The sequence below is a fragment of the Mesocricetus auratus genome, unplaced genomic scaffold (assembly GCF_017639785.1).
Source record: "Mesocricetus auratus isolate SY011 unplaced genomic scaffold, BCM_Maur_2.0 Super-Scaffold_100007, whole genome shotgun sequence".
NCBI classification, from domain to species: Eukaryota; Metazoa; Chordata; class Mammalia; order Rodentia; family Cricetidae; genus Mesocricetus; species Mesocricetus auratus.
In genome coordinates, this window is record NW_024429191.1 from 75,868,014 (window position 1) to 75,893,232 (window position 25,219).

At 46.8% G+C, this 25,219-nt stretch overlaps 1 protein-coding gene across 4 annotated transcripts in view; it reads right to left on the minus strand.

Annotated features, from left to right (window-relative positions):
• Positions 1 to 17,209: 17,209 nt before the first annotated feature.
• The window catches only part of Fbxl20 (F-box and leucine rich repeat protein 20), a 54,933-nt gene continuing 46,923 nt past the window's right edge, over positions 17,210 to 25,219 (minus strand). For all 4 annotated transcript variants that reach the window (XM_005075923.4, XM_040749628.1, XM_005075925.4 and 1 more), the window contains exons 12-15: positions 23,639 to 23,683; positions 21,730 to 21,786; positions 20,379 to 20,591; positions 17,210 to 19,269 (exon numbers count right to left, since the gene is read on the minus strand). In XM_005075923.4, the coding sequence (XP_005075980.1) occupies positions 19,162 to 19,269; positions 20,379 to 20,591; positions 21,730 to 21,786; positions 23,639 to 23,683 (423 nt within the window). In that variant the 3' untranslated portion in view covers positions 17,210 to 19,161. The remainder of the gene's footprint in view (positions 19,270 to 20,378; positions 20,592 to 21,729; positions 21,787 to 23,638; positions 23,684 to 25,219) is intronic.

Below are 25,219 nucleotides of genomic sequence, written 5' to 3' on the forward strand. Positions count from 1 at the left end.
CCAGCACTCGGGAGGCAGAGGCAGGCGGATCTCTGTGAGTTCGTAGGCCAGGCTGGACCGACAGCCTCCAAAACAATACAGAGAAACCCTGTCTCGTAAAACCAAAAAAAAAAAAAAATCCCAGCTGTTGGGCCCCAGCCCCATGGGGTCTCTGTGAGTTGCTGGTCAGCCTACAACTGCAACTTGTTTTCCAGTCCAAGTGCATTCTGTTTTCTAGTCTTGGCTTACTGCCCTGGCCTTGACCCTCTGACATCAACATCTAGCAGGAGGAAAACAACGATCTCTTCTACCTGGGGTTTTTCCACTGTGCTGTAAACCTGTATATAAAGCTCCTCCCTCTTACAGAAGAGAGAGACCTCTTAGCACTTGCAATGAAGACACACACTCTCCTGGCAATAAAGGCAGCACATGCATTCTCTTAGTACAAACAAGTGGACGTCTTGTCTCTCTTTTCCTGATACCTCTGACCTAGCTTGTGGTGCAGCCAGGAGGCAGAAGCAAGTAGATCTCGGAGTTTGAGGCTAGCCTGGTCTATTACTCTGGAATAATCTTTATACACTATGAAGATTTGTCTCTGTGACTGGCTTAATAAAGAAGCTGACTGGCAGGGCTGGAGAGATGGCTCAGAGGTTAAGAGCACTGGCTGCTCTTCCAGAGGTCCCGAGTTCAATTCCCAGCAACCATATGGTGGCTCACAACCATCTGTAATGAGATCTGGTGACAGAACATTGTATACATATTAATAAATAAATAAATAAAATCTTAAAAAAAAGAAGCTGACTGGCTCAAAAACAAAACAAAAAAGAAAGAAAGAAAAAAGAAAACAAATCATTGCAGGGCATTGGTGGCTCAAGCCTTTAATCCCAGCACTCGGGAGGCAGAGGCAGGTGGGTCAAAACAATACAGAGAAACCGTGTCTCAAAAAACCAAAAAAATAAAAGTGTGGTGGACCACACTTTTAAATCTCAGCATTTGGGAGGCAGAGGCAGGTGATCTCTGTGAGTTCAAGTCCAGCCTGGTCTACAGATCGAGTTCCAGGACAGCCTCCAAAGCCACAGAGAAACCCTGTCTTGAGAAAAAAAAAGAGACAACTGTGTATGGTGTGTGTGTGTGTGTGTGTGTGTGGTGTGAGATGTGTGTCTGTGGTGTGTGTGTGGGTGTCTATAGTACCCTGCAGTGCACAGGCAGGGCTTGGAGAACAGAAGCAGGAACCAGCTGGGCTGGAGGAAGCTTTAGGAGGCACTGCATCAGAAGCAGGAGCAGAGGGCCCTATGAAGCAGAGGGGTTCTCACAAGCAGATGCTCTGCCTTGGGGAACCCTGAGGTGGCCATTCTGTGCACCGATATCCAGAGTTTCAGACACATTTTTCTAGGAGGCAGCCCCTCCTCTGAGGGTGGGGCAGTGTGTGTGTGTGTGTGTGTGTGTGTGTGTGTGTGTGTGTGTGTGTGTGTGTGTGTGTGTGTTCCCATAGAAAGGATGGACATTTAGAAGCAAAGATCCTTTTGGGGGCTCATGTGATTTTATGTCTACTTGTTCTGTCTCTTAGAATGAAGAGGTACTTTCTGTGAGGTCATGTGAGTGTCCCAAGGCCAGAGAAGTTCAGAACTCTGGATGACATGTGGATTTGGTGCTAAATAGGTGTCCCTTACTCCTTGAGCCTCTTAGGACCACTAGGAGACTGGGAGATCATTTCCCCTTACAGTCAATGATTAATCCTGGAGACACCAACCTGGGCTATCCCAGCGGGTCTTCATCGCCAAGAGTCCTGAGTATCCAGCAAAAAAGAGGCCGTGTCTCACTCTCTTGTGGGTTTGCGGCTGTATAAAGGCTGGAGGGAAGCCGGGCGGTGGCAGCGCACGCCTTAAATCCCAGCACTTGGGAGTTCGAGGCCGGGCTGGACCGACAGCCTCCAAAACAATACAGAGAAACCCTGTCTCGTAAAACCAAAAATAAATAAATAAATAAGGGCTGGAGGGAGGAACAGTGGTCCAGCCCAGCCCTGTGCTGAGCTCTCTTTCAAAGTTGTTTTGGTACAAGAGCTGGGACCTAGTCTTGGGGAGCTGTGTGTGGCATCCCTGCAGTCTGCGCAGGTAAAGCTAGGTCTTCAAGACTTTGTTCTCAAGCCAAGGGAACAGGCTTCCTGCTTTGGGTTTTTTTTGGAAAGTGGTCCAATGTACATACACACATATACACACACACACACACTCCTCCCACTCTCCTGGGTCATTGGTGGGTTTGGCTGGGTGTTAACAGAAAGTCTTAAGAATAACAAAAGCAGGGAATAAATGGCCTTTGTTGAGTGAGACAGCTACATACTGAGATTAGCATGGAGCTGGAGGAGGAGGACCCTCTGACCCTGGTGGCTCGTGGGATGCTTTGGGGGAGAGAGAGAGACAGAGACAGAGACAGAGACAGAGACAGAGAGACAGAGAGAGAGAGGGAGGGACACAGAGAGAAACAGAGAGACAGAGGCAGAGACACAGAGAGAGACAAAGACACAGAGACCCTCAGGGGATGGGATGGATGTGCAGAGAAGTGGTGACCTCTCCCTGGGATGGAGTCCCTGCTCTACTTGAAGCAGGAAGAGCTGTCCATAGTTCCTCATGCAGGGGTCCATGCTTGTCCACAGTTCCTCACGAAGTCTCTCTGCCCAGTGTTCCAGTATGCGCCTATCTATCTGGCTCACCACAAAGCAGATGGAGGCCCTCACCTTCCTGAACCAGGCTAAGCTGCTCTGGGGGAGAGGAAAGGGACTTAAACTCGGGGAAAGGCTCAGGGTGTGCTAGAAAGGCCGACCACTGTGCCGCTCAGCAGGGGCTTCATGGTTATGAAATCCACCACTCCAAGTTGGGTGATGCCACTGAGTGCCCCCAGCTGCTGTAGGTAGCACTCCCTCCCTAGATTTGGCAAAGACTGAGTATGACTGTTCCTCTGGGCAGGAAGCCAATGTCACCACTGTGATGTCATTGTGAAGTAGAACTCTCTGGAGTCGTTATTTAATTTGACCCTCACTGCAGCTCAGAACCGGGTGGGAGGGTGGGAGCTGTTAAGGAACCAGCCCAGAAGTGTTGAGGATTTTTTCAAGGTCACAGTAGCAGAGCTGAGATGTGGAAATATGCTGACACAGAGTTATGCTCACACATGAACTCTGCTCAACAGATGACCTAGTTAGCCGCCATTCTGTGTCACGCCCATTGCTCTGTGATGAGGGATGGGGTCCCAAAGAGGTATTAAGTTCTATCCTCAGGAGGCCTGCTCTCTATAAAGACAGATGAGTAACCCCATGAATTGGATGCAGGGACAAGAGTGGGACATCGTGCAAAGAGAGAGGCAAGATAATAAATAGTGTGGAGGGCATCAACACCTCCATTTGACAGAGGACATGGACACTCACGGGGTCCAGGTCACACCCCCAGTATCACAGCTTATATCTAAACATGGGTATCAGTGACAGGGTCAATGGTGGGGGGAGGTGGGAAGGTTGGCCTAACAGATGTGGAGAATGTTTCCCAAGTGCCCTGGCACCAGTCACCTTCAGGCCACTGCCTCCTGCACCTGCAGAACATGGTGACTTGATAGAACATTCTTCCTTGATAGAAGCCCACAACATTGGCCGTGTGGGTGGAGGTGATACCAGCACAAGACCTTGTCCTGGATGTCGGTTAAGAGGACCCGTCCTGCAGGGCGGTGGTGGCGCACGCCTTTAATCCCAGCACTCGGGAGGCAGAGGCAGGCGGATCTCTGTGAGTTCGAGGTCGGGCTGGACCGATAGCCTCCGAAACAATACAGAGAAACCCTGTCTCGTAAAAACCAAAAAAAAAAAAAAAAAAAAAAAAAAAAGAGGACCGGTCCTGTTTTCTGGCTTGCAAATCTTTGTGGACAGGGAGGGCTGAACCCTGGTCCCTTGCCTGTCACCCTGTGCCTGCAGATGTGTAACTGTCTGTGAGAGTGACAGGATTTGGTGGTATTTCACAGAGACTCTACCAAGAGGATGTCCCTGTTCCTGCAGGTGAGTCTGAAGGCAGGACCAGGAGAAGGCTGCGGCCAGAGAGGGGACAGCAGGGAGGGGCTGGGCAGGGCTGGGTGAGGATAAGAGAATGCTACCCAAACAAAGTGCTTTGACTAACAAAGACTTGCTTACTGAGCCTCAACACTGGGGCAGGATGAGTTCCAGGACAGTCAAGACTGCACAGAGAAACCCTGCTTCAAACAAAACAAAAAGACTGTAGACCAAGAGGGCTGGAGAGATGGCTCAGCAGTTAAGGGCACTGGCTACCTCTTCCAGAGGTCCTGAGTTCAATTCCCAGAAACTGCACGGTGGCTCACAGCCATCTATAGTGGGATCTGATGCCCTCTTTTGGCATAAAGGTGCATATGCAAATAGAGCACTCATATATATAAAATAAATAAATATTAAAAAAAGTTTTCTGTTCTTGCAGAGGGTCAGATTTCTGTTCACAGAATCCATGTTGGACCGCTCACAACCATCTGTAACTCTAGCTACAGGGGGTCCAACATCCTTAACTCCTCAGGTACCTGAGCTCATATGAACACACCTGCACATATGCATATAACCAAAAAGAAAAATCTTAAAAAGGTTTGAAAGGCTGAGTGTGGTGTGGAAAGCCTGTACTTCTAGCACTCGGGAGGTAGAGGCAGGAGGATGGCTGTAAGTATGATGCCAGCTTGGACTACCCAGTGAGTTCCATGTCAAACCGGGTTAATTATCAAGACTCTGTCTCAAAACAAGCAAACAGACCAAATAGACAGACAGATAAAAAACAAATAAGAATGATGTAAGTGGGGGCTGGAGAGATAGCTCAGCAGTTAAAAAACACCGGCTGCTCTTCCAGAGGCCCAGGGTTCCTGACACCAGTGCACATAAAATAAAGTTAAATAAAGTATTTTTTAAAAAAGAATGGTGTAGGCCAGGCGTTGGTGACACACGCCTTTAATCCCAGCACTCAGGAGGCAGAGGCAGGCGGATCTCTGTGAGTTCGAGGCCAGCCTGGTCTACAGCCTCCAAAACAATACAGAGAAACCCTGTGGGGGTGGGGAGAATGGTGTAAGTGGGTGTGGTGATATCTGTAATTCCAAATTCCAGCACTTGGGAGGCCGAGACAAGAGACTCAAAGATCTGAGGCTGGGGAGATGGCTCAGTGAGTGACTGCTGAACAAGTATGAGGAGGATAGGAATTTGGATCCCAGGACCCAGGTAGTCACTGGTGGGTGTGTGGGCCCACCTGTAATTCCCAGCACTCTGGAGGAAGAGATGGGCCAAGCTAGCTGGACTAGATTAATTGGTGAGAGTTCCAGTGAGAGATGGTATCCCAACTAGAAGGCTACGAGTGATTAAGGAAGACAAACCCACATTGCTTGTTTGTTGTGAGACAGGATCTTGTTAATTAGCCCTGACTAGGAACTCACTATGTAGTCCAGGCTGGCCTCAAATTTGCAGCCAACCTATGACTTCCACAAGCACAAGTGTGTGCCCACACATGTACACAGAGAGCAGCTGTGCCTCGGATTCACAGAGATCCGCCTGCTTCTGCGTCCTGAGTGCCGGCATTAAATATGCGCGCCACCACCGCCTGGCTGAAAGGGTCCCTTTTGCCTCCAGACTAACAGTTACCAGCCAGGGGCGAGGGTAAGCCACTTGAGCATCTGCATTCTGGCCCTGTCTTGTCAAGACACTCGGGCACAGGCAACACTGGGCCACTCTTCCTCTATGCCTTGCTGGCTATGAGGGCTCTAGCCATGCCTTGGTGCAGGCTCTCAGCCTGCTGCTGTGGGATGCTTGCCCTATTTCTTAGTGCCCATCCATCAGAGGCCCCTAAGGAGAAGGTGGGCAGGCCAAGAGGGACCTGTAAGACTTCATCACTCTCTTAGAACCCACAGGAGCTGACTGACCTGGAGTGCTTTGGGAAATAGCCCTTGCCTGAAGACAAGTGTCACACAGCCTGACAGCACTGGGTCTTCTTAGAGGTGTTCCTAGTGCAAGAGCAGGGCAAAGGCCCCCGCCTGACACTGAGGCCCCAGACAGAGACTTGGATCTGTCAGAGGACTCCTCTCTCTCCGTGTGACTTCCCTCACCACCCTCACCCTTCACCCACGGCTGCACTATTCTAGCAGAGGACAGTCACCATCCTGTTTCCCACGGCTTCCAGCAGCCGAGCCTGCGGGCGGGGGGCTGGCGGCCAGTCCTGTGCCCAGCCACTCCTTGTCTGCTGCCACGTCTTATCCCCTTCTCCACCCTACACCTGTAACAGGCTGGCTTTTCCTGATGGGGGATGTCCTTCTAGATACATGTTTCTCTTATTGGTTGAGAATAAGACCGTTTGGCCATAGAGGCAGGAAGATAGGTGGGACTAGGAGACGAGACTTCTGGGAAAGGAAGGCAGGGAGGGCGAACAAGAGGACACCATGGAGGGCGGGGAGGATAGGATGCGCCAGGTGTTCTCTGGTAAGATGTAGAAATACAAAGATTAGTAGTTATGGGTTAATAATTAAGACAGAACTAGCCAATAAGCAGCCCTAGCCATCGGCCAACAGTTTTATAGTTAATATAGCGTCTGTGTGTTTATTTGGGGCTGATAAGGGCAGCAGGACCTGGTGGGACACAAGAATTGCCAGCAACATTTTCCTGATAAACTTTGACCTTATCAACATCTTTCTTCCACACAGGGACCTCACTTGGCCCCTTAATAGCCTTTGCAGACCCCACCACTGTCCTTGAAAAGCCCCAGACCCTCTCCCTGAGATTTTCCACCCACAGCTTTCTGTGCCTGTAAGGCCCGGCCCTCTTGCTGACTTACAAGCTGTGATGTGCCTAGGTCAGGCCCTGGGGTGTGAGAATGGAGGCTGGCATAGGGGAAGGCAGGAACAGTATCCACTGACACCTGATGGAGCCAGGGGCACCTTGAGGACCTGCCTGGCCACACTACTGCACAAAGCCCTGAGACTCAGCTCCCCTTCACTGGCTCTGTTCTTCCGAGACGCATTTGGATCCTTGTATAGCCAGTTGAATTGTCGTCCTTCCAATTTCCCAGACCCTATCCTAAAGCCTCAAGGCATCTTCTTTCTCCAGAACAGGTTGTCTCTGCCTCCTGGTGGTCAACTACGGTACAGCCACAGACTGTACCAAATGTACTCCTCTCAGCTTGTGGGGCTCCAAGCGGGGGTGGGATGGGGTGGGGAAAATCAGTCTCCTGCCCACAGTCATCATTAATCCCCCAGGCTCCTGGGGTTAACTCATCCATCTTCATGCTTCAGGACCTGAGCCCCAGAGACTCCAGAGATGAAGCTGTGACAGCATCGGTATTGTTTCTTCAGGTGCTGTGGGATGCTGGCCAGCTTTATTGGTGGGGCTGGCATCTGGCAGGGACCAGAACTATGAGCCACTGAGGGTGGGCACTCAGGAATAAGAGCCTTCCATCTTGGCCCACTGTGTCCTTCCACTAACCTTTACCAAGGACCAATAGTTACTCGGCACTGCTGTGCCCAGATTTCTGTCTGTGTATTTGGGGACAGGGTACAGAAATACTAACTAACTTGCTCAGGGACATACAGATAAAAGTGGTTGAGCCTGGTTTTGGAGCTACAGCTCACTCTCTTGTCTGGGCATGTTAGGGATGTCTGTAGGGTAATGGACTTTGCAACCACAGATTCCTCCTCGCAACCTGGTCCTGTCTGACTCTGAAGCTCACTTGCTAGGACCTTTTCCAGATCTGTGGGGTTGCTGATGGGACCCACCTTTTCAGTACTTAGAGCCAGGAGCTGGACACTGCCAACCAAGGTCCCCTTCCCACTGGAGTGGCCGCTGCCATCTAGGCTAGCAGGTGTTTCATAAAATGCTTGAGCCTGAAGATACCTTAATGGCCCTCTCCATCATGCCCATCTCCCTGACAGTCTCATGTAGCTCAGGCTGACCTCAAACTCAGTATGTAGACAGGATGGCTTTGAATTCCCGATCCTCCTAGTTCCCTAGTCTTGGGATTACAGTGTTAAAAGCTTTCTGCTTTGTCTTTCTAGATGAAATACAGGTCCAAAGCTACAGAGCATGGCTGGCAGGGATGGGCTGAAAACTTAGCTTGGGGCTCTATATTCAGTTCAAGAGCAGAGTGCATGCTCAGCATATTCATGAGGCCCAGGGTTTTACCTCCAACAAAGGAAATACAAGGATGCTGTGATTTCCCTTTCCTCTCTCTTTCCTCTAGCCACGCCACTGGCATCACTCAGGGACAGGTCTTTCTTATTTTCCTACATCCCAGGTCCAGCATTCACCACCCCAGGAAACCCTCGGTAAGCTCCTTCTGTAGTGACCTGGGAGGCAGCCTTTCTTAGGGATGGCAGCTGAGGTGGACACGCTGTCATTCTGTTTTGAAGGGCTGATGGCCTTTTCTGGCCCGTGCCCACCTGACCATGCTGGCTTTCTAGGCCCCTTGGCGAGAGAACAGGCTCCAAAGCCACCTAATTCAGGTGAGGTTCTCTTCTCCTTACAGAATACAATCAGGCAAGGCTTCCAGAATCCCCTTCTGGGTTGGAAGAGGTGGATGACATGCCCTGACACTAAGTTGACCCCTTCCGGTCCTCTCTTGGGTTCCCTCCATTGTGACAGACTGCGTTACTCCTGTGACTGTCATTGTTAGTGGGGACACAATCTTACTGCGCCTGGTCTCTGTCACTCACCACCATTCCCAGGTCAGTGTCCTCTCTTTAAACTCGCCATCAAAGTGTTTTCCTTCTTTGTTTCTCCGTTCATTTATCCTTTCACTTCCCTCTTAGTCCACGAGCTGGTCACCTTGACACCTTCCTGCAGGGATAACCACCCTCCTGGTGAACCCCTCCCTCCCCCCTTGTGCTGCCCATCCCCCCCCCCCAGGCTTCTATCCAGAGGTCTCCCTGGATGAACTCAGTGCTGTAGAACTGACTAGGAAATTGGCTGAGTGCCTGGCCTTCCTAGCCAATCAGATCCACCGCCTTTTTAACTAGAGCCCTGGGGGCATCCTTGTTCTCAGAAAGCAGTTAAAAGGGCAGGTGGCAGCTACGAACTCCCAGGGAGGTCCTGACGAGTGGCTGACTCCGGCTCAGCTTCCATTTGGCGCTAAAGACAGATGTGTCCCCTTTTCTCTTCGCTCAGGTGTGGCTGTGGTAAAGGAAAGTGGCCCTCCAATTGGTCCAAATCCAGAACACACACACCTGGCTGGGTAGAAGGACCCTGAGCTCACAGTCAGTCTGGGGTGCACGGTGAAGCTGTTTTGAAAATGAAAATAGGTTTTAGAGGGTGACAGCCATTTCGCGCAGGTTCTGCCTATTAGATGATACAGGGAAGCTGAGGCTGGGTCCCTGTAGCCCTCTCCAACACTAGTCACAGGCAACCTGGCTGTGAGGATGCCTTCTGCTGGGCCAGCACAGCACAGGCGAGGGTGGTCAGAATGATGTGACTCTGCCATGAGTCTGCAAAAACATCTGGCTGCGAGTGCATCCGGCTCTGTCACAGGCAGCATGCTTGGATGGCAGAGCGCTATTTTTAGTGTAGGATTCAGATGACTAGTACTGGATTCTGACCTAAATCCAGGATTGCTGCCAGCCTGGCTCTGTGGGTCCAGCTGCAGATGTCCAGCTGGCCCCGAGGTACCAGGTAAAGGGTCAGATCACTCTGCTTCAATCCTGGGGAAGAAACAAAGCCTCTAGTTCCCTTTTGCTTTCTGTGCAGGAGCAACTGCTGAGGGCTGGACACAGCCTCCCTTGCCACTCCGAGCTGTCCGAGATGAAGAGGCAAGAAACACCTGGCAACAGTGTTTTGCGTGAGCAGTGTTGGTTGCTCAACACTGTATTAACTAAACATTTTACTTACTACTTCCTTGTAAAAAGTCTTATGAAGCCGGGCGGTGGTGGCGCACGCCTTTGATCCCAGCACTCGGGAGGCAGAGGCAGGCTCATCTCTGTGAATTCGAGGCCAGCCTCCAAAACAATACAGAGAAACCCTGTCTCGAAAAACAAAACAAAACAAAACAAGTCTTGAATTAGAGGCAGGCGGATCTCTGTGAGTTTGAGGCCAGCCTGGTGTACAAGAGCTAGTTCCAGGACAGCTTCCAAAGCCAAAGAGAAACCCTGTCTCAAAAAATCCAAAAAGTTTTGAATTAACTCTTAGTTGGGTGTGGTGGTGCCTGCCCAATTACAAGGCAGAAGAATAGCTAGATTCCAGGCCATTCTGGAATTTAGTTCTAGGGCAGCCGGAGCTACGTAGCAAAAACTGTCTCAAAAAATAAAACTCATAAAACATAACTTGAAAAGATTGAAAAAGAAATGTCTGTGCTCCACATGCATGCCTGTGCTAAAGGGGACCAGGCGTCAGGTGCTGACTGTCTTGAGTCACCACGTGGGTGCTAGGAACGGAACCTGTCTTCTAAAATAGCAGGTGCTCTTAACCCAAGCCAGCTCTCCAGCCAGTTTTTTAAAAGATTGATTTTTGCCTTCCATGTGTATGTTAGTTCTTGCATTTTTGTTTACGCATCACAAACCTACTGTCAGCAGAGGACAGGAGGGACATCTGGACTGTTGGAGGTGGCTGCAGCTGAAGCTACAGGTGGTTGTGAGACACTTGATATGGGTGCTGGGAGCCAAAGGGGTACTGAAGAGCAGCAAGTACTCAGGCATGGACCAAGCATGCCTCCAGCTCCCAGCCGCTTGTTGTTTGAAGGCAGGGACTCACCATACAGCTTAGGCTGGCCTTGGGACCCAAAATGCCAAGTGTTGGGATTAGAGGAATGTATTACTGTGCCAAGCCATGAGCAAATGCGACTCTTGCTCATCTGCCAGTGATACAAAAAATACCTTTTTGTATCCCTTAGACCTTAAACATAGGTTGGATATTGAAATATTGGTTAATAAGAGGCCAATAAAAGCAATTAACATCGATGCACACAAATTAAGTTTTTTTTTTTAAAAAGCTAATTAATTCCCAGATCTGTATTCGGTACTGCTAGTGGAGACAGTTGTCTGGAGTCACACTGGTGGTGTATGCTACAGAATCTAGAATTCTCTGCACTCACTCCACTGAACTCACCCCTTCAACGGGAAAAGGCAAGTCCTAGACAGAAGTCAGGGATTCAGGTTAAGGGTCTCTTTTTCAAGGGGCGGTGCTGGGAGTGGAAGCCAGGCACATATACAAGCACCCTGACAGTGAGCATCCTGCCCCTATTTCAGGGTTCACCTGGAGGGTTATTAAGGCCAGGCATAGTGGCTCAGGCCTTTAATCTCAAGAGTTCAGGAGGCAGAGGTGGGCAGATCTTTTGAGTTTGAAGCCAGCCTGGCCTACACATTAAGTTCCAGGACAGTAAAGGCTATGAGAGACTGTGTCGAAAAGGGGGTGGGGCAGGTGGGTGGGTGGAGCTGGAAAGATGGGTCTGAGGTTAGGAGCACATGTTGCTTCTCAGAGGCTCCACATCAGACTATTTGTCTCACACCTATCCAGGACAAGACACGCTCATGGTCCTGTGGAGTGCACCAGAGTCCCTGGAACTGGAGTTATCAGGCAGTTGTGAGCTGATGGAGGTTGTGTGAACTGACCCCTGGTTCTTTGCAAGGGCAGCCAGTGCTTTGAACTGCTGAGCCCTTGGGTGAACCTAAAGAAGGCAGCTTTGATTTATACCATGTCCTTCATGTTTCTTGAAGTTTCAGAGTTGGGGCATTAAATAACAGTTGTTAGCAGAGTGCTGACCAAGGCTATGAAGTGAATTAATGATATTGAAATAAAGACAGTAAGGAGTATTTAAAAGGCAAGGATGCTGCACCAGAAGTTCCTTCGTGCATCCCCAAGGGCCTCTGCAGTTCTAGGGGCCACACTAGGAATCACAGCTAGAATTCAGGCTGCTCCCACATGAAAATGATAAGTCTCCACAGCTTATTTCCTTTAATTACATCATAAAACAAAATTAGAACATACACGAAACAATAATAGTTACATAACAATTTATATATTTATATATATATAAAACATGTCTTTAGTCCAAAGATTTTAAAGCAAAAAGAATCGTCTACTGCCATCTTGGATTTTATTTATTTAAAACAATCCTCCCCACCCCCACATCCTTGGGTGCTGGAAGTTTTGTACGTACAGTCACTTAGCTAATGGAACCTGGTAGGTCCCCACTGGGGAGCTGGGCAGGGCCTGAGGAGCGGCTGGATGTTGGCGCAGGCTTGGTGAGAAACAAGCAAGCAGCAGCTCCCATACAAAAATCCAGGTCAGGCCCAGCAGCTGGGGCACAGGGTTTACAACGTTGTGACTGCCCTGCTACCCCTCAGGAAGTAGGGTGGAGTGAAGATGACAGAGTTCCTCAGACAGCACCAGGCACCCATCCATCTGTCCCTGAGCAGTCTGACAGGAAGGGGGCAGTCGGCACAGTGCTCTCAGGGTCACTGGAAGGTGGGTAAGGAGAGCAGAACCACCAGGAAATAGTAACTGGAAATAATGCCTGGGAGGGGACAGGAGGCGGCCAGAGTGGATAAAATAGGAACGGAGGAGAAAGACAAATTGAAGCCTCTTCCAAACACCCTTTGAAGTAGAGACCACTGATTCTTGGGGTCACAGGGAAGAAGAGCTGGCCTAAAGCTTCTGCTACACGTGCCGATAGAATTTAGGAGTCAGTGTCATGTGTGGGTGTGGTAAGGAGGGGGTGGCCAAAGATATCAGGCTCACCCCCTCCTGTACTCAGGGTTACAAATTAACAGTCATCAGAAATAGGAAAGAAATGATCCTTCGGATACAAAGAGACAAACCTTCTATGTGACCCTGGGGAGCACAGCGCAGGTCCACTTATTCAAGTCCTGCTGCAGTACTGGGCAAGTTGTGTCTTGGGAGAGCAGCAAGCTAACCACAAACCACTCAGTCGTTTTCAAGTAGATTTTCTAAGACTTTAGAGGTCCTCATTCTTTAGTGACACTAAAAATGAGTGGATGAGTGTTTTCAGGAGCTGAGAAATGTTAGGCCAAGGGAAGAAACACACAGAAACAGCAACTCAGGGCAGATCTGCATTAGCACGGGCAGTTAGTGGAGCAGAGAGACAACACTTCGAAGGTCTTAGAGCTCCTGGTTCTGGGGGTCTGATAGGAGACACGCCTCTGCCATTATCTTCCTAGAGTGAAGACTGTTATTCACTGTCCCACACTCCCTCTGGCAGGGAGGCCCTTCTTGCCACCAGAGAGGCAGATGACACAGTGAACTTGTCACATAGGAAGCAACAGTCCTATGAGCTCAGGACACATGCTCTTCCTGAGGCAAAGCACTGCAGTTCTAGAATAATCCTCTCCCATCAGCCTTGCTTACTATTTCTGCATGCCAGCTCTTAAAAAGATACCGGGAAACACACAACAGGAAGGGTCACTAGGTTTCTGCCTGCTTGGAGTTCTTGTTCTATGAGTCACACAATCACATGCAAACTAACTCCACAAAGTCTTAGACCAAATAATAGTGGGGCAGGGACCCAAGAACTGCAAATGGATGCTCTCCATCATCCCACATGGGGTTTGTATAACAAATGCCTCTTCCTCCTGATTCACTGAGACTCAAATGAGAGGCTAGTAAACTGACTTCCAGGGATGCAAAAACCAAAATGGACAACACAGCTAGACTTGGCTCGAATGGGAAGCTGCAGGAGCTCTTCATATAAAACTCACCTGCCCTCCATGGTAGTTTCCAGAAGTAAAAATAAGGCAGGGTTGCAGCAGCTGCTGCTTAAGCAGCATATATTGTCTGCTGGAGAATGAAGATGTAAAGTCTGGATACAGCATTTACAGCCAAACTTTATTCTCAAACCAGCAGAGCTAATCACACCCTACTGATCTATAGCTTTCTGCATCTTCCAATGCAAATTTAAGATAAAAATAAAGGTGAGGAAGTGAGATTCTTACTCCCCCTCATCCTTCTGATTTAGAATTTTTTGTCATCAGGTCATTTAAGGGTTTCTGCTTCAAGACCTCCAACCAACCATTCTCCAGCGTTCTCAGACAAGGCTGGGCTTGTCCCTGGTCTGTCAGCAGGGCCCACAAGATAGAAGCCCATCTGTACAAGGAAGAAAAAGCCCAACAGGACCCTTTCCTTGTCTACCCTCTCACTGAAGCAACTAGATGAGCTGCTTGACTTTAAAAGCAATAAGCTTTATTTTTAAAGAATTTGATTTATTGGGCCTGGAGATGGCTCAGTAGTTAAGAGCACTGGCTATTCTTCCACAGGACCCAGGTTCAATTCCTAGCACCTACACAGCAGTTCACAAGAGTTTACAGAGTACTCTAAAAAAAAAAAGGGGGGGGGGGGGCTGAGGAGATGGCTCAGACTGCTCTTCCAGAGGTCTTGAGTTCAATTCCCAGCAACCACATGGTGGCTCACAACCATCTGTAATGAGATCTGTTGTCCTCTTCTGATATGGAGGCAGAACACTGAATACAAAATAAATAAATCTTTAAAAAAAAAAGGGAAGGAATTTTGTTTATTGCTGGGTGATGGTGGTGCACACCTTTAATCCCAGCACTCAGGGGGTGGAAGCAGGCTGATCTCGGAGTTCGAGGCTAGCCTGGTCTACAAAGTGAGTTCCAGGACAGCCAGGGCTGTTAAAGCATTATATCGAGTATGCATGTATGTGTGCATTCCGTGGTGTACATACTGACGTCAGAGGACAACCTTCAGTAGTCTGTTCTCTCCTTTTACTGTCACAACTCGGTGCCAGAGTGTCCTGCAAACGCCTGCTGAGCCACCTCAGCAGTCAAAGATCATGATCTATGAGCAATTCTAGTCACCTAAGAGGTTGCTCACACAGACAGGCAGGGTGTCACTCTCCTCTTTCCAGTGAAAACTCTCACACTTCCTAGCCATGTCAGCTCAAGGCATGTTTTAACATATTTTATAAGATAACTGAAAAATCAAATGGGCTTCAGGGGCCTCCAGCTACAAACAGTCCAGACTGGACTTCAGTGGCTACAGAATTAATTCAAATAATGAATTACAACAAACATTCCAAACAGTATAGAACACCCCAAAGAGAACATAGTAACTTATCACTAAGTTTACCTTGAAAATGCTCACACCACCATTGCTGACTTGGCTAAATCAACTTAGACATAGAAATCTGATCAGAAACTACAAAAACTACCTGAGGGATACTTTTATATCCAGAAAAGGTGTAAAGGTCAGAGTGAGTATGAGTAATAAAACACATTTTTAAAATATTAAGCATAATGTATTTCATATTCCAAATACTGGGGGAGATGGAAGTTAGGTCCCTTTAGTCTTCCAGGGATGGTTGACCTCAAATTTAACTCAAAGCCAAAACCAAACATTAAGGACCACCAAGTAAGCAATGACCTGAGCCACTTCCACTCGGCAGGTACTGGATTCAGTGTTGCCCTTGACAGCTTGCTTTGACCAGGGAAAGGGATCCCAAGATGCTAGGGTAGACTGAACACATCCCACAATAAAGGTGTTTAAGCAGGAGCCTAGGGTGGGTGCTGGAAGACCTGGTGAAAAGGGACACCACCTTAGTAGGGCCAATAGAGATGCAGCAGCGATGGGCGGAGGAATAGGACAGATGACACGGGGACACTGCTTACAAAGTGATTATCTGTGTAATCAAGAACTTTCTCCACAACTCCTCCTGGCCACCCTGAGGTTTTGGCATATTGAAACAGAATGTCACTATGCAGCTGAGGTCAACCTCAAACGCAAGAGCTTTTCCATCTTAGCTCTGAGATTGTAGGTGCCATGTCAACTATTTTATTCTACACCTTTCTGCGGTTGACTTTTTTTTTTTAATTATAAGAGGCGTATTCTGGAGTGGGTAGAAAATGAACCTAAAGGCTTCTTTTCTCCCTTCTAGACACAGTCCCTTGCTATTTTCCCATCCTGGCCTGGAACTTGCAGCGATCCTCCTGCGTCTTTCTTTTGTTGGGATCACAACTACACTAGACCACACCTGGCTCCCGGGGCTTTGATTTTCTTTATGTTTATTGTGGGAGTACAGGCACATGCATGCCACAGCTTGCGTGAAGGTCAAGGACAACTTTCTGGAGTCGTTCTCTCCTTCCACATCTTCTTCAGGCAGGTCTCTTGTTTCTGCCAGTGCTATGTGCTCCAGGCTGCTGGCTCTCTTTTAGCCTCTGGTCTGTCCTATCTCCATCTTCCACTTGGTTACACGAGTGAGGGATTATGGAAGCACACTACATTCAGATCTTTTATGTGGGTTCTGGAGGTCCAACTCCATTATTAGGATTGCAAGGCAAGCACTTCCAGGTCATCCTGGCAGCCCCCAACAGCTTTTCCAAATGGGAATTTTCCATGTTAAACTTTACTAGGGCTGGAACTGCAGCTCAGTGGTAGAACATGCAAGGGTCCTGGGTTCCATTCATGGCCCCCAAAACAACCCCCAAATCCAACCAATCAAACAAAAACCCTACTGAATTCATAGAAGTATCCTGCACATGCAGAGAGGAAGCATTTACATTGGGGTGTCAGAGCTCTCTCCACCTGAGCGACACCATGGAGTCTTAGTGTGACAAATAAGCTGGTACAGGGTTCATACCAACATTTGAAAAGACATCTACTACTGTCCAACATGCATGATGTGCCTCATGTTACTTGAGAGAGGAACATGTGTCCTGCCTACCACACAAAGCCAGAGCTGTACACCCATTGACCTCCTCCTTTTGATTTGTGTTTTTGGTCCAGAAAGGTTGGAATTTGCCTTAACAGCAGAGGTTATCAAGACAAATTCAATGAGCCTGCATTAGTCAATACACTCTGAGAAGAAACACAGCATTCAAGACTTTTGACATACTGGTGAATAACAGACTCATTCAAACGTTAATGGGAAAAAGAGACGTGCGGGAATGGCTTACACTTGGGCAAGTCCACTACCCACTAGCATTCAGGGTTTACTGTCAACTTGTTAGGCACTTAGGGGGAAAAATTCTAAATACATTTTCGAAGTATGCTTACGTATGCACTGAGAGTCTAATTTAAAAGTATAATTCCTGCCAGGTAAAGCAGTATAAACCATGGCAATCCCATTTACTCAGGGTGCTGGCTGAGGTGGAGGGGAACTGGAGGCCAGGTGCCAAGACCAAATGGTCTTGGAGGAAAAGAAATTTTGTGCAAGGTAATCTGAACATAAGGGGGAGAAGGAATAAAAAAACACAAGTAATTTAGCTTTCAAAAGAGAAGATTTTAAATAAGTTTAATATGATAAATAAATCTGGTAGTATAGAACTCTAGGACCTTTCATCTGATTGTTTTCTACATTAATGGAGAAATAAATCAGACTTTATTCTTATATATTCTGGTAGAACCAGTACCTATAGCACTAAAACAGCCCTTTTAGCATCCAGGGATCATACTGGCTTGCACATCAACATCCTAAAAGCCTTTACCCCAACACCCTATTAAACATCACACATGGCCTCCAACATCCAAGTTCAGAAACAAACATACTTTAAACTCAATCTCACATTTTCTGTGGGGTTTTTTGAAGAGGCTTGACTTTGAGCCATAGGTACTAACCTTTTTTCCTCTTGGGTGGGGTGGTGGGGGATGGGATGGGACAGGTTCCAGGCTTGATATAGATACTGAGCCCCTTACTCCCTCTCAGGACTCCCGCCTGTCCGTCTGTCTGATTTCATACCCCACTCATAGGAAGGAGAGAGAGAGAGAAAGAGAGAGAGAGACAGACAGACAGAGACAGAGTCAGACAGAGACAGAGACAGAGAGAGATTGAGAGAGAGAGAGAGTACATGAGCACTGTTATGTTCTGGTCTTCTGAGGTGCCAACATTTGACACAATCCTGCTAACACTGACACAGGCATCTGGCTGTTACAGGGCTCTTCCTGTACCCCTGATGGGATAAGATGGGGGTGGGGCTCAATAAACTAACCATTCCCCCACCCCCAAGCAACTGCTGTGAAGCAAGTAACTCAAGTAACTCCGCAGACAGGCAGAGATCACAGCACGTTCCTGTCAGTACAGGACAAGGCAGGGCCTTTGTGCTTGAACTTGGGCAGTGGGGACGTCTGGGCTTAGTTTGGGGTTTGGGACTTGCCATCCACTTCATACTAATAATGACTTCTCACAGTTTAGAAGAGGGAATGTGCAGGGGACACTGAGCACACCGTGCAAATGAGAGTACAGCAAAAGATACAAGAAAACCAAAAGGCAAAGCTTCTTTCCACCAAAATGACTCAACTCTTTCTCACCCTAACTTTCCTGCTTCTGTTACAGTTTCCAGACTGGTAAAGACTCAGGCAGGGTCCCCTAATGGTGAAATTTAGATTAAAAAAATATTTATTGATGTTTCTTTTAAAAATGTTTGGTAATCCCAACTAATCATCCAAAATGCAAACTGTAAACACAACAGTGAAGGAGTAACAACTGAGTGTGAGCAGCAGACTACGACTGGGAACAGGCTGAGCCAGAGTGCAGCAGTGAGTAAGAGAATGGGAGATGGGTGCACAGTGACAGAGTGACAACTGAGCAGATAAGTAACAGTAATCATATTTGGACCCCAGCAATTTCAATATAGCTGCTAAGGAAACCTCTGGGCCAAATATTAAAACATCAGATGAATGGACAAGCCTTCTTTGTGAGCATGCTCAGCATGTTGGCATGGAAACAAGGAAGCACAGAAGTTGTGTAAGCATCTCCCAATGGATAGATACCATTTCTGGATGCAAAGAAATTTTTTCTGGTCCCTGGATACATCATGTATTTTCTCCATGCTACTTTTCACTCTGGAAGATTGCAGTTACTGCTTCAAAATCCCCACAGAAACCCCTTAATAAAATAAAGAAACCATAGTAGCAGTAACACTGGGTTTTGCTGGAATGTCCCCTCCCTCTATCACGGCCTAAGATTTCTTCTGGGCATGTCCAACAGGAATGGTTAAGTTTTACCAATCCACTTGTTACAGCCAGTATGAACTTCAGTGCCATGGTCACAGAACTGCAGCAGATGGGGGTGAGGGCGAGTCCCTGTGAATGTGTGGCTCTGGGGATCTGGACGCTGCCCTCGCTTTGTAACCCTTGCCCAGAATGCTGGGGTTGCTTCCACTGGAGAGACTCCATGGTAAGTCTAGAAGTGTCATTAAATACTCAGTCACCAAGGTTGACCACCTCCATTGTCATAGGATGATGCAGCACCTGCAGAAGCGCTGTCTGCTGCCCCCTACTGATGGGGGTGGAGTGACAGGTGCGAAGTAGGCGTGGACTTTAATATTGGGTAAATGGGTCTGAAACAAGACAGAAACATTATTAAGACAGAGCTTAGAAGGAGCAACGCTCTTTCTCAGAGAAGCCAAGGGGCTGAAGGACGGGACAGCAGAACTGGCTAAGCACTACTTAGGATGTGAGGAGGCCGGGCTCCACTCTGTTCTGTAGAGAAGGATGGGAATGAAAACAATTCTAATTTTTCATCTTGTCCCAAAGGGATTCACAGTTAGAATCCCATAGCTGGAAGACGCTAGACAAATTAAAACAATTACTTTCTTTACTATGTCTGAATACATAGTTTAAGGCAGTATGCTCCTTGTTAAGTGAGAGGGTACAAAGATGGGGATCTCATCCCTCAGGCCCTAATCATCTCTAGACACACCCCTCAGCTCAGTAAACAGGAAAACTGCTATATGACTCAAATCAATCTCCTGAAGACTCAGAGAGGGCGTTAGATGGTTAGACCAGGGCACCATACACAGTATCCTCTAGCAGAGGCTATAAGCCAGGCTTGGGGTGCACACCTATAATCTGAGCATTCAAGGGGAAGAGGCAGGAAAATTATGAGTTCAAGGTCATCTACTACACACTGAATTAAAAGCCAGCCTGTGCTACATAATACAATCTCAAAATACCAGGGAACACTGCTCTAGCTAGCCTGTGACTACCTCTCTTTCTTTTGAGAGAGGAGCTGTGGTCTCTATGTGTTCTCCTAAGCTAAGTGTGGAGATGCCCCAATCTCCCGTATCTACCCCATCTTGCTCCATGTTCACCTCTTCCTGTACATGCTAGGCAAGCTCTCTCCCCCTAAACTACAGTCTCACAGGCTCTCACTGAATAGTCCATGTGGATGCTGAGCTCACCCTACAGGCCAGAATGGCACTGCACTCGACTCTCCTCTCAGCCCTCTGATTACCAGGATGCAAGCCTTGCCCTGCCAGATACTGCCTGTGTCATTCCTCTTTTCTTCAGGGCCAAATTCTGGCATGAGGTCTTTTCTGGTTGTTAAGTCTTTCCTCCCTTGCTAAATATCCACATAAATTAAAAACCATGAGACTCTTAAGTCTGAAAAACAGACAAGAACAGGCAAGACAAGAAAAGGAGGGGGGGGAGATCGGTGCAGCTTTACCCTGAGTCTCTTGATTCCAGCCCGAGTGATTTGCTGGCAGTCATAGAGTTCTATCCGCTCAAGGCTATGACAGCTCTTCAAGTGTTCCAGGGATGCGTCAGTGATCAGCGGGCAGTTGTCCAGCTCAATCACCTCCAGCTGGTCATGGGCACAGGCCCCATTGCCTAGGTGACGGATGCCATCGTCTGTGATCAGCTCGCAGTGAGAAAGACTCTGCAACCAGAGAGCAAAGGTGGACAACCAGGTTCTCCCGCCACACGCTGTCAAATTCCAACCCAGACCCTTGTGGTTGAGCCTACAAAGCTATCTAGAGCCATTCATGATGAAACAAGAATGCAAACCATTCTTAAAAAATTACCCATCCCCACCAGGTGTGGTGGCACAATCCCCTTAATTCCAGCAGACTCAGGAGGATCTTTGTGAGTTCAAGGCTAGCCTGGTCTACATAGCAAATTCCAGGATAGCCAGGGCTACATGGCTACACAGTGAGACCATGGTGCTTCAATTCTGGGAAACTCAGAGCAGGCAATCCAATTTTAGATATTACTGGCTCACCAAAGTAAGACAGCCTATGTTCTGTATTCTGTTCTGGATACAGAACATCTACCAAAATGACTCCTATAGATTTAACCAAAGCATGAGCCACAGAGGGCCTTGTCAGTTCTGGGTTTCTGTTTTGTAATGCACATTACTATATAACCCAGGCTGGCCTCAAACTCTAGGTGATCCTTCTGCCCCAGTCTCCTGAGTCTGGATTATAGCACACAACATTACACCTGGTTAGCAATATAACTGATTAGATACAATAACAGATAAAACATTCTTTTTTGTTTGTTTGGTTTTGTTTTTTTAAGACAAGGTGTCTCCATGTAGCTTTGGCTGTCCTGGAACTCAACTCCGTAGAACAGACTGGCCTTGAACTCAGAGATCTGCCTGCCTCTGCCTCTTGAGTGCTGGTGTGTACCAATACTGCCTAGTCATTAAACATCTTAAAATGGGAATAGTGAGATGGCTTGGTAGGTAAAAGAACTTGTTTCCAAGCCTGATGATCTGTGCTTGATCCCAGGAACCCATGTAGAGTAGGCAGGAGGGAATTAACTCCAGAAAAAATTTCTCTGACCTTCACATGTGCATCAGAGCACACACACACAATATTACAGATTCAAGGGAGCCTGAGTTCAATTCCTAGCACCCACATGGTGGCTTACAACCACTCACAACCCCAGTTCCAGGGGATCTGATAGGAACAAATGTAAGTGATGCATACACATGTGTGTAGGCAAAACACCCATATACATAAAGTAAAGTAAATAAATTTAATTTTTTGAATAAATAAATTTAAAACACTCACCAACACTTGAAGCCGAGGACAGTGTATAGAGAGCTGGATCAATGTACTGTCTGTGATCTAGAAACAAGTGAGTTTGTTGCGGATAAAGTTTTATCTGTTTAGACACAATTCATGATTATGCTCTACACAGCTATGCTCCAGGTCAGTAGTCATTAAATAACACATTCTCAAGCTTTGTGTCCCCCAAGCTACAAGAGCTGGTAACAAAACACTCAAAGGATGCACAAACACACCCAGACCTTTCTAATCTCCATCTTTATTTAAAATTCTCCCTAAAAGAATTATAGACACAAACATTTGCTTTTCAAACATTATCTTTAACATACAGTGATCAGGTGCCTCTGGAGGCTGACTCTATCCCAAAAACCGGAGGTTAGGCAGCTCACAGGAATCTAATATGCCCTCTTCTGGCCTCTGTGGGTGAGATGCCCATGCGCTCCACTCACACATGCACACACAGTTGCACGTGCGCACACACACTACAGACATCAAACTCCAAAGGTGTTTGATGCTATTATGGGGTTGGCATCTTTAGGGTCTAAACTCAAGACATCTTCTTGCTTTTGAAAAAGTATTTATCTAAGATTTGCCTAAACTGCCATGCCTCTAAGAACCTTGTCTGGGTTTTAAGCCTTCATTGTTTAAAATTCTGTTTATTTTGGTTTTTTTTCTTTCTTTTTTTGAGACAGGGTTTCTCTGTGGCTTTGGAGGCTGTCCGGGAACTCAGAGATTCACCTGCTTCTGCCTCCTGAGTGCTGGGATTAAAGATTTATTTATTTATTATGTCTGCACGTATGCCTGCAGGCCAGAGCCACCATGTAGTTACTGGGAATTGAACTCAGGACCTCTGGAAGAGTAGTCAGTGTTCTTAACCTCTGAGCCATCTCTCCAGCCCCAAGTTTTGCTTTTTTTAAAAAATTCTGCTATATTTTAATTAAATTAGCCATCTCTCCATTTACACCTGGTATTTTACACTAAATCAAAATCTGTCCTCTTTTGTTTTTGTTTTTTTATTTTTGGTTTTACGAGACAGGGTTTCTCTGTATTGTTTGAGGCTATCGATCCAGCCTGGCCTCGAACTCCCAGAGATCCGTCTGCCTCTGCCTTCCGAGTGCTGGGATTAAAGGCGTGTGCCACCACCGCCCGGCAAAATCTGTCCTCTTAAAACTTCTGTTCACTTGACTTCTTGATGTCCATCCTTTCTTTGGAAAAGTAGAGGGAAAAACCATAGTATATGATCCATGAAAAATTAAAGTCAAAGCACCCTTTAAATGTTAGGTATCTTCCCCCCTCCCCACCTCCTTAAGGCAAACCACCACATAGGACAAATGAAGTCACTTCTGGAGCCCCAGGTGGCATATGAATGTTACAAGGAGGAAATGTTGCCGGGCGGTGGTGGCCCACGCCCCTTAATCCCAGCACTTGGGAGGCAGAGGCAGGCGGATCTCTGTGAGTTCGAGACCAGCCTGAACTACCAAGCGAGTTCCAGGACAGCCTCCAAAGCCACAGAGAAACCCTGTCTCGAAAAACAAAACAAAAAAACAAAAAAACAAAACAAAACAAAAAAAAGCAAGGGGGATATGTTTCAGTGATCTTAGGACAAATAAACCATAAGTTTGCCTCTTCTCAAACTCCTCTCCTACCTTTGTTTCTATTACACACAGCTTGAACTGATGAGTATGGAGGGCAGATTATTGATTTAGAGGGACTAACACTATCAAAGACACAGAAGTCACTGAGGCATGAGCAAGAGGTGAATGGATAGGGAGATATTAATTCACTAATGAACAGTGGCTATTATATAGTATCTGGTGGGCTTGGAAGATACCCAGGAAATGGAGAATCAGGGACATTGTCAGACACACACTATCTCTATCACAATGCCCCTTTGAACAAGACACATGCTTACCTGAACACATTCTTCTAGGTCCATCTTTTCAAGCTCATGGCAGTTCTACAAAGTATAATGCCATATAATTCAGTACAAACTTTTAAAGCATTGGCAAAGTATAAAAACAAAAAAGCCAAACCCTAAAAACAAAACTAAGAACTATATTAAATGTACCGATCAAATCTTGGTGTTAGTCTAGTACCACTTTTTTATTATATTTTTTAAATATTTACTTTTTATGAATAATAAAATAAATACTTATAGGCAAGGATGTCTGCAGGCCAGAAGAGGGCACCAGATCTTGATAGATGGCTGTGAGCCATCATGTGGTAGCTGGGAATTGAACTCAGGACCTCTGGAAGAACAACCAGTGCTCTTAACCTCTGAGTCACATCTCCATCTTTTCTGAGACAGGGTTTTACTCAGTGGCCCAGGTTGTCCTCAAAGCCAAGATTGACCTGCCTCTGTGATGATCTATTATTTATGATTAAAGCTTGCCTGACGATTCAGAAAGCAAAGTCAGCCTCAAGCTATAGAGATCAGGCAGTGGTGATACACTCATCCCCCTTTTTAAATTTTATTTTTAATAGTATTGCTATATACACCTTTAATCCTAGGACTCGGGATTAAGAGGTAGATGGATCTCTGTGAGTCCAAGGCCAACCAGATCTATATAAGATTGATCCAGTTCTAAACAGAAACAGCTCACATAAAGATGATCTCAGTTTCCCAAGGGCTGTGACTAATTATAAATGTGCATCATCATCCCTCAGTAAGTCTAAAATTTAATAAATTTTAAAAGGCTTTGGTCACAGTAAAATATCTCAATTATTTCATACTTAAACACTGAACATTATATAAGTCTAAATAAGTAATTTTTCAAAAAATTAATACACAGTTAACAAAGAGATCTTTTTTTTGGGGGGTGGGTTTTTTTTCAAGTCAGGGTATCTCTGCGTAACAGCTCTGACTATCCTGGAACTCACTCTGTAGACTAGGCTGGCCTTGAACTCAAATCTATGCCTGCCCAATGAGATCGTTTATAACTAAAAAAATAACTCAATAAAAATTGTTTCTTTGGAAGAGAGGATGTTTTTGTTCCATCTTTTAGCCAGGTATGCTGGTTTTCACTGTATCAGTACTTTATGGATTGGCCTAAAAGCAAATTACATTCCCCATTTTTTTAAACTTTATCTTTATTTCACGTACATTGGTGTTTTGCCTGCACATATGTCTGTATGAGAGTGTTGGATCCCTTGGAACTGCCATGTGGATGCTGAGGGTTGAACCCTTGAGCCCTAATAGAGCAGCCAGTGCTCTTAACCCGAGCCATCTCCTTAGCTGCACCCTCTTATTCTTTAATATTAAAATTCTCTGGAAATGTATGTCTCTATTGACTTGTGTATTACTAATCAGGCCTATATCTTCTTGAACATTATTTTTATTCAATCACATAAACCAAGAGTTTTATGAAGTACCAGAAGCGTCTTAATGAAACTGTGGAGAATTCAAGGTTTGTCAGGGAGCGCATGTTCTCCAACATGTCTGTACTTCAAGAGTCAGTTGCCTTTTCTGAGCATCAGGCTTATAGCTCTTGCA